General features: G+C 37.3%; 1 protein-coding gene across 1 annotated transcript in view; it reads left to right on the plus strand.

Moving 5' to 3' along the window:
- The window catches only part of cald1a (caldesmon 1a), a 52,814-nt gene extending 36,014 nt beyond the window's left edge, over positions 1–16,800 (plus strand). The window contains 11 exon segments of the mRNA XM_081363722.1: positions 56–301; positions 1,957–2,054; positions 3,316–3,586; positions 4,906–5,046; positions 6,856–6,899; positions 8,349–8,424; positions 8,547–8,684; positions 8,819–8,914; positions 10,378–10,446; positions 12,561–12,597; positions 15,326–16,800. Of these exon segments, the coding sequence (XP_081219848.1) occupies positions 56–301; positions 1,957–2,054; positions 3,316–3,586; positions 4,906–5,046; positions 6,856–6,899; positions 8,349–8,424; positions 8,547–8,684; positions 8,819–8,914; positions 10,378–10,446; positions 12,561–12,597; positions 15,326–15,339 (1,230 nt within the window). The 3' untranslated portion in view covers positions 15,340–16,800.
- The last annotated feature ends 20 nt before the right edge of the window (positions 16,801–16,820 follow it).

Genomic DNA, 16,820 nt, shown 5'->3' on the forward strand with positions numbered 1-16,820 from the left:
TGTGTGTGTGTCTCATTTGATGCAACAAAGCATGTGACTGCAGTTCCATTCATAGGACGATAATGAGCAAGATGCTCTGCCTGCTTCCGAAGTGCGTGAGGTGATTTTAAATGAAGACGTAAATGATTCTGCAGTTGTTTCGGGGACGGATGTGGAAAATGGCACCGCAGAACTCACTGCAGGTGTACACGAGGGAAAGAGTGAGATAGAGGGATTGACAGAGAATGGAGTGGATGAAATGAGAGAGGCAGAAAACATTGAGAAATATGAGACAGAGATTTCAGAAAATGATGAGTCTTTGGTAAGAGTTTAGTTGTGCTTTGAGGACTGCATATGGATGGTTTAGATTTTGGGTGAGAGAGATAAACAGAAAAGTTTATTCGTAAAGACCTCTTGAAATCAAAGGTTTGTGACGTTTAGTTACTTTGAGGCCTCTATATGCTAGTGACAAACTAACCTTTAGCACATTTATGTGTTCAAATAAGTCTTTTACTGCCTTGATTTCGCCGACTTGCTTACACAATTTCGTCGCTGTCAGGCGGAAACCTTGTATCTCCGAAAACTTTACTTTTCGGGAAGAGTGTTTTGTCTGTCATTAGAACGGCCGCATCAGAGGCAGTGCATTACATTTTCATAAACTTACAGGTTATAAAGTTTACTGTTGCTATGTGGGCGCACAGTTTTTCTGTCATATGTCATGTTGATCTTCTCATGTCATGAGAAATGTCATTCTCCACTCCTCCAATACATAAAACATTATCCTTTTATATATGTAGTGTTTCTCGAGTGAAGAAAACACTATACTTATTCAAACAACCAGTTCTTAATTTACCCTTGTATTGCAAACAAGCAGAGACGGTACAAACTGTGTGCGGCACTTCATTCAAGATTCATGCAGCATGAGGTTGAGGTTTAATTGATAGTTTGACGGTCCAATGGAGATATGAGGTTAAATCACAAGCTCCTTAGTTACAAATTTAAAAACCCACAGACAGACAGAACAATAGTAATGATAAAAAAATTTTTAAAAAAAAATGCGGTTTCTGCCCGACAGCGGTTGTGTGATGCTCAGAAAATGATGTAGAAACAAAAAGTGGCAATGCTAATATTTCTTTAGCAGGTGTACTGCTATCAACAGAGAAGATAATTTATCATGTTTTGACTCATTGATTTATCAATTTTTATCATTAAATGCGTACATGTGCCACCATGTTCTCATGACATCATATGATCTCGCTAAGGTCAGGTTCAAAACATTTCTGCCTGAGTTTCCAAGTTGAATGTCCAACTTTGAGTGCCATTCTTTTGCAATGGGTAATTGGGAACTTTCTGAGTTGAATGGAGACCATATTTCTATTTATAGAGAATATTGATGAAACAGGCATTGCCATTTTGACCATGGAAAAACAATACCTAATACAACCTGCCTCCAGTAAATTGCAAATAGTATATCATTGGCTATTTAATAAAAAAGGCAAACTCTTCAACTTCAATTTTAATTTCATGGGGTCTTTAATAGCTTTGGATACAAAAGTCAATTCATGTCTTACTATTTTTCAGTGCAGCCATAAAATGTCTTCCCCAAAATCCTAAATCACTCCAGGCACTATTTGAGCACAGTGTGTATTGTTTTCACCAGCACACACAAGTATCAGTGCATTTCACAATGCAGGTTTCAAATCTGCTCAATGATCAGCAGTTACACACCGTGTGTTCACTGCTTGCTGCATGTCTATTGGGAGTTGATGGTGTGTGTGTGTGTGTGTGTGTGTGTGTGTGTGTGTGCGTATGCGTGTGTGTGTGTGTGTGTGTGTGTGTGTGTGTGTGTGTGTGTGTGAATACACCAACAGCACCTGCATTTTGTTCTTCCAAAACTCTTCCAGCGCTCCGTCTCTCTCTCTCACGCGCATGCATGTCACATCCACACATCACTCACTTCTGCTTGTGTGTGTACAGATGGAAGATGAAGATATGATGAGGAAGAATAAACAGCCAAATGGAGGAGTGTGTGAGGACAGCCCTCTCAAACACAAGAAAGCCGAGAGGACTTTCAGGTCAGTGCTCATTATAAACAATTAATGATTGTGTTAGGATGGTCCAGGCTTTCTTTTTCCAAACAATTTAGAATTCCCAGAATTCCACATTTGGCAGCCTATAGATCTGTAATGCTTTGTCCCAATTCGCATACTATCCCAGCTAAATAGTATTCGAAATTAGAATTAGTGTCCCAAATCATAGTATGTTGAAATAAGTATTCCAAATATATGGTTTCTGGTTAGAATCCGAAGTGCAGATCTATGCACACTGCAACGGCTAATTTTACCCACAACCCACTGCGCACTGGACTTGGAATCGATTAGAACTACAAAAGAAAAGAAAAACTACAAAAATGACAGATGTGTGAGACTGATGGTTAAGTAGAGAGGTTTAGATAAAGGGTTTTGAGTGATTAATAATCAGTATCTAACCTGATGAAAATATATTTATTCAATGTTATCCATATTATATTTCATCTGCAACAGCATTGTGAACTTATAAGGATACATTTTCTCATTAAATTTTAAATGCATCATTATGCAAATACATGAGGAGAGTTAAATTTAATAGAATGTTGAGGATTTTTACTGTGTAAGTTTCTTTTCTTTTCTTTTCTTTTCTTTTCTTTTTTTCTTTTCTTTTCTTTTCTTTTCTTTTCTTTTCTTTTCTTTTCTTTTCTTTTCTTTTCTTTTCTTTTCTTTTCTTTTCTTTTCTTTTCTTTTCTTTTCTTTTCTTTTCTTTTCTTTTCTTTTCTTTTCTTTTCTTTTCTTTTCTTTTCTCTTCTTTTCTTTTCTTTTCTTTTCTTTTCTTTTCTAAAGAAATATCCAAGGATTTGACCAGAACATAGTGTATCCATACATTTATTTGGGACAAATAGAAGCATTTTCTTGCACCAATAACCATAATAACAATCAGTCGTTAAAAACTCATCCCTTGTGTGCAAGTACAGGACGTTGAAATGAACATACAGATCAAATAATCACGTGTCTGTTAGTCTGTTTTTGACCTTGTTGAAATACATTTCTATGTGTCCAGCTATATTGCGTTCAGAGCTTTGCGTGATGAGGTATTTGACGCTAGTCACCTGATCTGCTGTGTCCTGAGGGCTGTTCTCAGCTGTAACTGGAGACTGTGTTACCTTAGACAGGGGTGTGCTGATTCACTAAGTCTGTGTGTGAATAGGTTGGGTTTTCTTTACACGTAAAGAACATGTATGCGTAAAGGTGTTGACAGACCCTTTAACCTGTACGAGTGAGCGTCTGTTTGTCTGTGCGACAGCCGAGGCAGCTTGCGCTCTCCTGAGGCACCGGAAGTCGACGAGGCAGACGGCGAGGATGCTCGCTTGGAGGCCGAGAGAAAGCTGGAGGAACTGAAGAGGAGGAGAGATGAGATGGAGAGCGAGGAGTTTGAGAGGATGAGGCAGAAACAGCAGGAGGCCGAGGTGGAGCTGGAGGAGCTGAAGAGGAAGAGGGAGGAGAGGAGGAAGGTGCTGGAAGAGGAGGAGCGGCAGAGGAAGCAGGAGGAGGCCGAGAGGAAAGCCAGAGAGGAGGTGTGTTCGTTTAACGTCAATGATTCATTTCCCGTTCAGGTAACAGTTTCACTGACGCTGTGGAATTTGCCTCCATTCGCTTTTCTGCAAGCGAAAATCTTGATGAGGGTCCTGTCATCAAAACTAGGTGACTTCTGTAAACACCACTGATATGATCAGTAAGTCATGGCAACATATGTTTTTACCTCATCAAGATAATTTTAAGCAATTTCAACTTATTAGATATACAAGATTTAGTCAATTTAATATAATTTGAGTTGAGATGACTTGTACAAGGAAGTTGATTATATACCTAAGAATTTAAGGCGGCAACTTAACTTATGTTTGTAAGTTGAAATAGCACATGACCATACTTTAATGTTTTATGGATGTCCTTTGAGAACTGAAACCTCATATAAGTAAATATAATGTATTATAAACCATATACAATAGGTTAAATCTACAGTACAGTTCAAAAGAGAGGGGTGAATGAATAAAATGAATACTTGAATTCAACAAGGATGCATTAAATTGATCAAAATTAACAGTAAGGGCATTTGAAAAATAAATGTTGAAATTTTAACTTTTGAACAGTAGTGCATACTACTATATATTTGTCTCAGTCATTACTGAAACAAATATTGACAAAAATGATTGTCTAATTTAAAAAAAAAGATAATTTACCCAGTATGTGTGTGTTCTGTCTGTATTTTTATGCTTAAAGTATCATGTTGTTAGCTTAGCTTGAACTGTAATTTGATATTAGGCTTTGGTGTGAAATAACTGTTGTATACTCTCTCTCTCAGTATTGAATAGTTGTAATTCAAATGAACTCCACATCATTTCCATTAACATTAGCGTGATCGCACCCAGTGTGAGTTCCACATGAGTGCACATGAGTTTCAGACTCTGGATCTCTCAGTAGGGGGCAAGAAACACAGCCGTCCCTCCTCGTGGAGGCCCGCTCCTAGCATTGTAATGCAAATATGTTCCTTGTTCCTAATGAACAGAGGCAGTAAATGAAAAAAGGACTAATTAGAGATTAGAGGGCCCCGTGCTGATGCTAGCGGGCCGTGCCAAAAAACGTGGTGTAAATAAAAAGGCTTCTTTATGATTTCTCAGCTGCTGTGGAATGCGTCTGGCTGCCAGTTCACGTTACGCTTCCGCAGAGAGACACGACAGACGCGGTCTTGGTTTTTGTTATTCGTCTCATTATCATTCTCATTTATTGCAAGAAGGATGTTTTCTGGGACGTGAAGATCCCAGATCAGTCTGCTGGTGGTGTTTTTGAATGAAGCATGCCAGTGAGGTTATGAACGTGTGTTTATTTTATTCTTCAGGAGGAGAAGAGGAGGATGAAGGAGGAGATAGAGAAGAGAAGAGCGGAGGCGGCTGAGAAGAGGCAGAAAGTGGAGGATTCTGTGGATGGAGAGACCAAGAAGCCCTTTAAGTGTGTCAGTCCCAGAGGATCCTCCCTGAAGGTCAGCCGCCACCTCTCTCTCTCTCTCTCTCTCTCTCTCTCTCTCTCTCTCTCTCTCTCTCTCTCTCTCTCTCTCTCTCTCTCTCTCTCTCTCTGTCCACAGCTGTCAATCACCCGACAGTGTCAGCTGACTCGTAGGAACACGCTGTCCCCATGAAAAAGCAATTATCTGCCATATCTCGTAAACATAATGAGGAGGAGAGCAGCTTGATGATTGTTCGTTAATGCAGCTGGTGTTCACTGAAGCATGTCTGTACTAGTTTAAAGGGAATAACCCTTTTGTTACCATTTTCCACCAAAGTACCTTAGCTACTAGTTATCCATCAGAAAAGGACATTTAACATGTAAGAGAAAAAAACTTCTGAAGGCTTTTGACACCCTGTTTAAGAGAGATTTGATATTAATATCATAATTTATATAATTTATATAATGATAACAGTATATTTGAAACATTTTCAAATTCTTAAATAATATTTATGTATTTATAATAATAAAACAAGAATTTATAATATAATGTAATGTAAAGTAATATATAATAATATAATAAAATTAATAGAATAAAGTAATATAATATTATGAACCTAAAATGTATACTTTTCCTTATACATAAATAATAATAGAATAGAATAGAATCTAAAATGTATACTTTCCCTTATAAATGTATAAAAATATGCATACACTTTCCCTTATACAGTACATAAATAATAGAATAGAATAGAATTCCCTTAAATTTATAAAGAAATATGCATGCACTAACTAGGCCATGTCTATGACAGCTACCATACTCACTTATTATTTAATAACTATAGTAATAATGGTATTTTGGCGTAAACTGTTTACTGTGAGAAATAGCATCAGATGCACATTCTGAAATCTGTGCTGAAAGACTTTCCCTCCTATTTATCATACGCAGATGATACGTTCACAGATCTGCTTTGTCATCATGTACACTGTATGTATTGCATGCTGTGTGATGTATTTGTGTGATTTTTAACCCCCGTGTTGTGGGTGTAGTTTGATATCGAATGATGTTTGACAGCAGGAATACAGGTAATCGATCGTAACAAAATAATGATTGACTTCATATATTTTCGTTATTTCATAATTCATTATTTTAATATCTATTTTTGTATCAATGGTGCATTTGACGCTGCACATCTAATTTCAAAATAATTTTTCTGGCTCTCGCATGCTTTGGATATGGGTTTCCTGCTGTCAGTCAGTTCTTTTCTTCTCTTCCCTTTGGAATCCATCTTTTTACAAAAATACAAAATGGCGCGGTGGTGTTTTTGTGAGATAAAGCCGAGCTGCTCTCTTCAAGACGTGAACTCTAGGGGGACGCAGGAAGACCATTAGACTAATAGGATTACTGTAACCACATTCTAACGGAGCCGTTTCAAACACGCCTGAGAATGGGGAATTTCCTGCTGAGGAGTATTTTAGGAACTCCCACATTCGGTTGAGGGGGGGGGAGTGGAGATACTTTTGGGGTTTGTATGTGTGTTGTCTGTGTGGTTTTTGTTGTTGCTTCACAGGAACACTTTCCCCCCTCTTAGCCCTGTTGTCATATATCATAAACACAGGCCACGGTTCCCACAGAGAGAGAGAGAGAGCTGAAAAGGGCCCTGCTTTTCCTGGCCTCGTGACAGCTTCATACCGAAAAGAACAGGCTAGTCTCTTGCCTCTCAGAATAGCCAAGTCCGACAGACAGCTCGCATCTGTGTGTGTGTGTGTGCTTTATGTGTGTGTTCCTCATGACCAAAGCAGTGACCTTTGCTAAATCTATCCATTGTTTGATTTCTCTTTCCAGATCGGTGAGAGGGCAGAATTTCTCAACAGATCAGCACAAAAGAGGTGATCACTTCTACTTTTATTCCTTGCTGACCTTTCATGAAAACATGTTATTCAACCTACCTCCTAAGCACAAACGTGTCCAAAAAATAAGATTAATTACATAAATGAATAATCTGAACTGTTTAGAGTACTTTTGGGTGGGTTAAAAGAATGTCCTGGTTCCAAAACAAGTTTAGACCGCATTTGTGGCACGTTGTTGATTACCAGACAATTATGTTGTTGTCTGTCTGTCTGTCTGTCTGTCTATATGTATTTGTTAGTCTGTCTGTTCATCTGTCTATCTATATGTGTCTGTCTGTTCATCTATCTATCTATCTATCTATCTATCTATCTATCTATCTATCTATCTATCTATCTATCTATCTATCTGTCTATCTATCTGTCTATCTATCTATCTATCTATCTATCTATCTATCTATCTATCTATCTATCTATCTATCTATCTATCTATCTATCTATCTATCTATCTATCTATCTATCTATCTATCTATCTGTCTGTCTGTCTGTCTGTCTGTCTGTCTGTCTGTTCATCTGTCTATCTATATGTGTCTGTCTGTTCATCTATCTATCTATCTATCTATCTATCTATCTATCTATCTATCTATCTATCTATCTATCTATCTGTCTGTCTGTCTGTCTGTCTGTCTGTCTGTCTGTCTGTCTGTCTGTCTGTCTGTCTGTCTGTCTGTCTGTCTGTCTGTCTGTCTGTCTATCTGTCTGTCTGTCTGTCTGTTCATCTATCTATCTATCTATCTATCTATCTATCTATCTATCTATCTATCTGTCTGTCTGTCTGTCTGTCTGTCTGTCTGTCTGTCTGTCTGTTCATCTGTCTATCTATATGTGTCTGTCTGTTCATCTATCTATCTATCTATCTATCTATCTATCTATCTATCTATCTATCTATCTATCTATCTATCTATCTATCTATCTCTATCTGTCTGTTGATCTGTCTATCCATATGTATCTATCTGTCTGTTTGTCTGTCTGTTCATCTATCTATCTATCTATCTATCTATCTATCTATCTATCTATCTATCTATCTATCTATCACTGTTCATCTATACATCTGTCTATCTATCTATTCATTTGTCTATCTGTCTATCTATCTGTCAAATTCTAAATTGCTTTATTGGCATGACTGTAAATAATACAATATTGCCTGTCTATCTGTCCATCCATCTATTCATCTATCTTTCTGTCTGTCTCTGTTTATCTGTATGTGTCTGTCTGTCTGTCTGTCTGTCTGTCTGTCCATCCATCCATCCAATAATTATTTATTTGTCACACATGAACTGTTGTCATTTTAATTGGCAGTTCATTTTAATCTGTAATCTTTCATTGTGAAAATGATGCTTATAAATATCAGCATGAGCTAACGTTAGTGTGTGTGTGTGTGTGTGTGTGTGTGTGTGTGTGTGTGTGTGTGTGTGTGTGTGTGTGTGCCAGTTCCTCAAAGGCATCTCACGCTCCTGTGGTGTCTAAGATTGATAACAGATTAGAGCAGTACACCACCGCAGTGCAGGTGAGTCCTACATCATCGTCTCTCAAACTGAACACAAGATAAATCCATATTAAACACAGGATACCAGAAGACAGCAAAGTGAAATCTCTGCCTTTCCTTTCTGCCTTGCTCTCTCTGGTCAGAGCAACAAGGAGGTCAGATCTCCCAGATCAGCTGCCATAGATCTTCCTATGGTGACGGACGGTATTCGCAACATCAAGAGCATGTGGGAGAAGGGGAATGTCTTCAGCTCTGGTGGAAGCCCAGCGTCAACCAATAAGGTTTGTGATGGTCATTCACATAGACTGATGGGTGGGGGAAGGGACCCCACTTTTTCTCTTGGAACCATTTCCTGTCCGACGTCACATTCTGAACTTTAACCTTAAAGGGAGTTTTTTTCTTCCGCCCCGTACAGGATGCAGCTGGGATAAAGGTGGGCGTGGCTGGACGCATCAACGATTGGTTAAATAAAACTCCAGAGACAGGCAAAATGTCAGGAGGAAGACCCACGGTAAGCCTTTGACCCTGTCCATTACACCCTTGAGCTCTGCTTGCATTAGATCAGAACAAGATGAGTATTGTTGTATGGCACCACCTAGTGGTAATGCCTCTACACAATGGGAAATAATACTTAGCACTGAACTAAACCAGATGTTTTAGAAAACATTAGAAAGAGATTCATGGGAGCTTATGTTAATTTCAGTCATTTGTATACTTTGACTATTTCTGTAATCACATAGAAGGTTTTAAAGAGGTGGTGGTATTCAGGCTTACTCATATTTCCTGTCATCATCGCTGACTGGCTGTTTATTTTAAAACTCTGGCTTCAATGTTCAAATATGGATGTAATATAAAAGGATGCTATAAATATATTTAAGTGTTCAAATCTCTGTAAACTTAAGAAAAGAAGTCTACTTAACTGTGCAGTTAAGGGATATGGGAAGCAAAGGACTGAGTTCACTCACTGTATGTCAGAGTAATTACAGACTAGTTAAATGAAGCAAATAATTGTCTAAATTCAGCCATTATAAATAGTTACAAATGAAATCACAACTGTTTTGGATTAAAAATTTCACCCGTTTACAGAAAAAAAGGAGAAACTGTGTTCATTTTTGTGTACTTTTCCTCATCCAGGGGGTGTGTCGTTACAGTTCCGCTTTTTAGAAACCAGGATAAGGTTACAGTGGGAGTTTACGCCTCATTTACGATCGCCCAGAGCGTTAACATAATAGGGCTGACCTTTGACCTGTTGCTCAAGTACAAAACCCACGGGTGCACTCTGATCACAATATCCTTATACTAGTCTTTTTACTACTCCTATTTAATAATGACAGACAATAGACAAAATTGGCTAAAGCATTTTTTAAAAAGCAACTTTTATTGTTGTTCTTGCTGTTTAAATAATTAAATTAAGTTTTACATTTTATCTATTAGATAAATTAATAAACTTTACAAAACATCTTCATATAGTTTTTTCACAGGCTGCAAATACTTGAAAATGAAATGCATTGCTTCATAATTCGTATATTTTTAATGTCAAATACAATTAATTAACATTGATTTACCTTGAAGTGAATGCATGTCAAGATTTATTTGGAAAAGGAAGAAAAATCATATAATGTCATATACATATGCGACCTTTGTCATGCTGCATTATTTTCTGTCATCAAAATGGTGCACCTCACCTTGGCCTTCACAGTTTTCCTGTCATTCTCTCTTTCTCTTCCACTGTTACTGTAGATTTCCCTTTGCTTCTTCCCTTGGGCTTCTTTCCTCCGCTCTCTCTTCTGCTTTCTCTCTCTCTGCTGAAGATCAGGTATGTCCCTTCCCTCCATGTATGCTCCCTTGCCTTAAGGACACTGGCATCCGTTATGTCACTACCGTCGGATTGATGTGCATGTACATGTGTTTACATGAGTTGTGTAGTTCAGGGCCATCTCACGAGTGATATTACACCCCCTTCTCCTCCTGCAGGACCTGAAGCCAGGTGACGTGACCAGCAAACGCAGTCTATGGGAAAACAAAGGGTCCTCTGCTACCAAGGTAACCAAATACAGTTGTTGTTGTTTTTGCCCAATCAGCCCAACTATCTCTCTCTCTTAGTTATATATACACATAACATTTTTCATATGCCCCTGGAGAATGAATTAATAAAGCACTTATGTGTCCAAACAACAGGCTGTGGGTATATTATAACCCTTCAGGCATGCCATTATAGGACTCTGGAGACAGTAACAGTCATAACACCACTCTAGCATGATGTCTGCAGTATAACATTGCCATAACATTGCCTGTGTGTTTTGTGTTTTAAGCCATCCCCTTGCTAATTGTCTACAGATCTGACCACCTTGAGGAGGTAAATGTTACTTTATCACACAGTGTTTGATGAGCCACACTTAATGCATTTATCACAAGATGGCTTAGGAACTGCGATGTCATGCATTTGGCTTTTTTCGTTTCCTCACGGAGCTTCTCTCACACTCTTGCTCACTGCCACACGAGCAGACGGTTGGTTTGCAAGGAGGATGTGCTTTAAAGAACTGAAGTCACCAGGAGTAACTCCTGTAACACTAATTGACCTTATGTTAAACTCCGCCCACCTTGGTTATCATTGCTGACTCAGACAAGCATTACATAGATTCTAATAGGAATGAACTGGATATGTTCATGAACAGTGATTTTTTTAGTTTTTTTTAATCAGTAAAATGTGCACATGAAGTGGAAAACAAGCTAATTGCAAAGCATCGTGTACATGCCATTTTTCTGCCCCTTTAAGCAACCACACAACACACCCTAGCAACTCCCTAGCAACCACCCAGGACTCCTTAGCAACTCCTTAGAAACAACAGAATAGCAACATCCTGGCAGACATCCACAACACCCTAGAATCATAGTAGACATTTTTGCAAGGGCAAAACTTAAATTAAGTTATGCAGTTATGTGATAAAAAGACTGTGAAACAGAATCTAGATAAATGCTTATGACCGTAAACTTAGAAAAGACAAAAGCCTCTTTTGATGGCAAGTGATAACGTTACTAAAAATACATACTCTCCATGGTACTGAGTCACGATTGCATTTGAATCAGTATGTAAATGAATTAGCATTGATTTACCTTGGAGCGAATGTAGGTCACAATTTATTTGGAATAGGAAAACTACTGGGTGGCTTGTGTCACTCTTACAGTAGAAGTGACTTGCCATTATTAAAAAAATAATAATAATAATAAATTGAATGCATATTTAAAATTCCATTTAAAAATATCCAAACAGACAGGACATTAAAGATCAAAAGCTTGTCTGATATTATGCTGGCTGGTAATTAGGGCGGAGTTTAGTGAAGGATCATTTTCACCTTCCCTCTCTCTTTCATTCGCTTACCATCACCCCTTTACAAAGGACTCTGCCTATTGTGAAAAGATCTATTTTAATGCTGGCATGACTGGGATGCAGTTGACCAAACATGGCGGTTTATTCACATCACGAATAGAAACCAATTCCAGACGATTCCATCGTCTGAACTTGAAAAGGCATTCCCACGAGCGCTGGCCTTCATATTTTTATATCCACAGATCAAACAGATAATAACGGTAGTCATTCAGAGCGGGTGGCTCTATCTTTAGAACGGGCACAATACAATCTTCTGCTGGACTGTCAGCGAGGCGTCAAGATCAGGCCAAGGCCGCGGTTAGCCACAGATTGCAGTTTTGGCCCAGAGCACTTAAAGGACTGGTAAATGGTGACGTAAAAAGCCTAATGAAGGGAAATCTGTGGTCATAACCGCACTGATGTTACCAAAACCAGCAGTGCAGTTTGGTCAGGAGTGGAAAGAATGAGGGTTTCACTTGTGTGTGAATCTGGAAAAAGAGTGCTGTCTGAAACCATGCTAAGCATGTTCCTGTCAATGTACACGCAGCATGTCGGCCACAAGTGCTTTCACTGATGACTTCTTGGAGCACATCGGCACAAAAAAACATGTTAAAAAGGAAATGTAAAATGAAATGTGAAGGCATAAGTGGAATGCCAGACGGATGGGCTGGGAAGGACTCTGCCACACTGATTAGCTCATTAGCTTTTATTTATGTTAATCTCATTCTGTCTTTTTCTCTGTTTCTTTCTCCTTCTCTCTATCTTTCTTTTTGATTTATACCTCACCCAGGTCGCAAACAGAGGAGAGACCAAATCCGTCACCAATGGTAAGTGACAAGAAGATAAATTGTATTTGTGTAAAAGTGTCCCATTTCCATTTTCCAACAAAAAGCAATTTGTCAACCAGTAATTGCTGTGTGATGTGACACAATCACAGGCAATTAGAATGTCTTTGATGCATCAAACATGTCTATGAAGAGCAAGGTTTTGGACCAATAAGATTACACAGTGGGCGGGGCAACCAAGTGTAAATGGACCCTTTTTTGTGTTTCAAAAATTGGTCACATTATACAAAATTGTTGGTCAATTTGACACATTTCCAGTTATCAACATAAATCTAGCAAAAAAATTATATTTTCATTTTATTTATAACACTATACTATGGAAGGTTGTTTCCGCCACTGAATAATAAATAAACAATAATAATTGCGACTTTTTATCTCACAATTCTGACTTTTTTTCTCAAATTTGCGATATATCAAGTCAGAATTGTGACTTTTTTTCTCAGAATTGCGAGATATGAAGTCAGAATTGTGAGAAATAGTCGCAATTCTGAGATATAAAGTCGCAATTGCGAGATATAAAGTCAGAATTGCATGATATAAAGTCGCAATTGCGTGTTATAAAGTCAGAATTGTGAGATATAAACTATTCTGAGGTAAAAAAAAAAAAAAGTCTGTCTTTTTTTCCCTTAGAATTGGACTTTATATCTCACAATTGTGTTTATATCTCACAATTCTGAGAAAAGATGTCAGAATTGCGATATAAACTCGCAATTATGTGTTATAAAGTCAGTATTGTGTCTTATAAAGTCGCAATTGCGAGAAAAAAAGTCAGAATTCTGACTTTATAACACGCAATTCTGACTTTATATCTCGCAATTCTGACTTTATAACACGCAATTGCGACTTTATTTCACGCAATTCTGACTTTATATCTCGCAATTCTGAGAAATAAAGTCAGAATTGCGAGATGTAAACTCGCAATTGTGAGATAAAAAGTCGCAATTATCTTTTAAAATGTTTTATTTTGTGGCGGAAACAAGCTTCCATACTATACTTTGTGTTTTCTACCATAACATTAAATTACAGAAAACTAGTTTCTAATACGACGTCTGAGGAAGTGACAGCAAATTTGACATCTTTCTCTCTTCTGACCAACATAATCAATCTCTCTATATTTTTTCCTCTTTTGTGAAGTCATAGAAACGCTATTGTGGTTTTATTTTTTATTTTTTTGGTACTGGAGCAATCGGGAACACAAAAATTATATTTGTTATTGCTACCGTTCAACACTATAGAAGTTTTCCCAACTATGACGATTTCTGCTTCTGAAAACAGCAATGTGAGACAAAGCGATCGTCAAGATGGCCTCGTCATGATGGGAAAAAATTGTGGATTTACTTGAAAGATTTTGCTATACAAAAAGATTTAGATAACAAAATTAATTAGGTTTCTTAGCACACAGTGTAAGTTTTATTGTGCATGTGTGTTTGCAATATATTGTTTCTTTTGCCTATACATCCAAACCAAAATGAGGTCAAAATGAAGTCCTACTGTGAAGGGCAGGTCTCTCCATATTGCACAACACCCACAATCCCTCTGGCAGGAAGCCCTTCCAATGATAAATCATAGCGGCAGGCGTCGTTCCCTGGCTGAAGTGTTTTAAAATGCCTCTTTGGCATTGTTTTCTATTTTGAATGCCAGCCATTTGTTCCTCTAAAAGAGGACGCGGTGGCCTTGGGGCGTGCCAGGCGTTTTTTGGGTAATGGGCGACAGGTCTTTGCGTTAGCCTGCCCTCTCACCCACGTCGGCCTGCTCGTCTCAATATCACACTGTGGATTATGGGCATCTGTCAGTGCCAGCAGGGCTAAAGCTGCATGTTTGTCACATTACTGCATGGGGCGGCAGATTAGCACACTCGCATGCCGTATGAAAACTTGCGTCCTTCCAACCACTTAAAAATGGTCAAACACACGGCCAACTTGCATTTTAAGAGATTTTTTTTTTTAACTATATTTAGCTCTGGAGTACAAGAGAAAGGGTGTATGTTACAAATACACACAGCTAAGCATACAAAGTATGAATGTAACAGCGTAACAAACACTCACCATTTAACCCTTCTTCTAAGGGGCAAATAAGTGGCCCAGATCCCATAAATAACAGGCAATAATCATGTTTAAACATGTTGGACAATAATCATTTTATAAATTTCATTTTGGTTCTGAGATCTACTTATTTCAAGGGTTCTATATGAATTACAACAAGGCTGCATTTTTTTTTATTAAAAATAAATACAGTAAAAACTGAAATATTGTGGAAAAAGTATTACAATTTAAAATAACGATTTTCTGTTTAATATATATTTTTAATGTTTTTTTAGCATCATTACTCCAAGTCTTCAGTGTCACATGATCCTTCAGAAATCCTTCTAATATGATGATTTGCTGCTCAAGAGACATGTCTCATTATTGTTGCTGAAAACAGTTCTAATGCTTAATATTTTTGTGTAAACTATGATACTTATTTTTTCTGGGCTGTGGTGAATAGAAAGTTCAAAAGAACAAAATGTATTTAAAATAGAGATATCATAAATGTCTTTGTCACTTTTAATCAATTTAATCCATCCTTGCCACATAAAAGTCTTAATTTCTTAAAAAAAAAAAAAAAAAAAAACATACTGACCCCAAACTAACTAGTAAAAATTTGTATTAAAGTGTGTCATCTCATTTATTTTCAAGCAATTTTATGACTTTTCTCTTTTGTCTCTTAACAGGAACGGGCCATTAACCCTTCAAAGACGCCAGAGAGGCAGGGACCAAGAGAATGCACAACATTCCTTTTTTCAACTTTTATTAATACCAAAAAAAAAAACAAAAAAAAAAAAAACATACACACGAGCATTTTATACTGCCAGGAAAATCTGTGTGTAGACACAGTATAAAAGAGAGAAAAATGTAAAAAAAATATAGATATATTTTATCACTGTATTCACAGGCCACCATCTTGCACCATCATCGTGTAACTTCTGTTAAACTGAAATCTAGGCTGTGAAAACGAGCGATTCCGACTTTCATTTAAGATTATATAACAATTATATAACAGCTCAAAACATTACAAGAATCCTTGGATAGGAGGACGAGGAGTAGCATTCCGAATTGTCTTTTGTCAAATCACAAAGCATATTATTAAGCATGTTAGTTACCCTTCTCACCTGTTAATTTATAACTAAAGCAAAGCTTCACCCTGCATTTCATACATGTTCGCCAGTTCCAGACCGAATATGAGCACCTGTAGAGTAGCTGTATTTTGTAGGCCTACTTTTTGTCATAACGACACTTTTTAAAAAAAAAAATAATAAAAAAAATTGTCTTAATAATATATGTTAGCATATAGTGTAAGTTTTTGTAATTAACTATATATTTTACTGCTTGAAACAAAATGGTCTTTGCTTTTGCTTTCAATAGTATTTTATATCAAAGCAAGTTTTAATTCAGCAGAAGCCCATTATAGTCCTACCGTTATCATTATTACATTATCTTTGGCTTTTCGTACTCTTGGAAACACTGTTCTGACCATTGTTTGTGACTGTCTTTTTGTAAGTGTTAATCACTATGTGTCATGTGGAATAATCGGTATTGGTTGAAACAAGAAAACTCGAAAGAAAGGGAACATGCACTTTTTGGCTTAAATAACATAATTTGATCAGTACATTTCACAATTTCTGCGTATAATGCAAGACCTCGGTTAATCCAAAAACACATCCTGATTTCAGCAAGGAAAAAGAGGACAAGCATATAGTCAAAGTCAATTCATGTTTATAAGTGTTTCATTTTTTGAGTGTCTTCTTTCTGTGCTGCAATTGATTCATACTAAATTGCAGCATGGACGTTGTCTGGTTTCAATACAGCGCTAGTTGGCAGAACATTAGTAACTTCATCTTTTAAACGTCATCATTTCTGACATCTTTTGTCAAAGAATATCCAGTTCTTCGCGCCGTAGCTTAACGCTAATGTCTCTAAATGTTCAAAGTTCCTGTATTCTTGTATTTTTTGACAATCAAGTTTTTTTACTATTTGTTTCATCTTTGTAAGCACCTATGTATTGTTTCTGAGTAACACTATGCAAGTCGCACCACCTTTAAATGCAGTTACCTTGTTACAAATATGACCATTTGTAGCCAATAGTTCCATACAGAGCAACATTGTATCATCGTCTCAGTGACCACAATAAAGAGACCAATGAAAAACACCTGTGATTGTGTGCTTCTC

The sequence above is a fragment of the Scardinius erythrophthalmus genome, assembly GCF_964197995.2.
Source record: "Scardinius erythrophthalmus genome assembly, chromosome: 4".
Classification (NCBI taxonomy): domain Eukaryota; kingdom Metazoa; phylum Chordata; class Actinopteri; order Cypriniformes; family Leuciscidae; genus Scardinius; species Scardinius erythrophthalmus.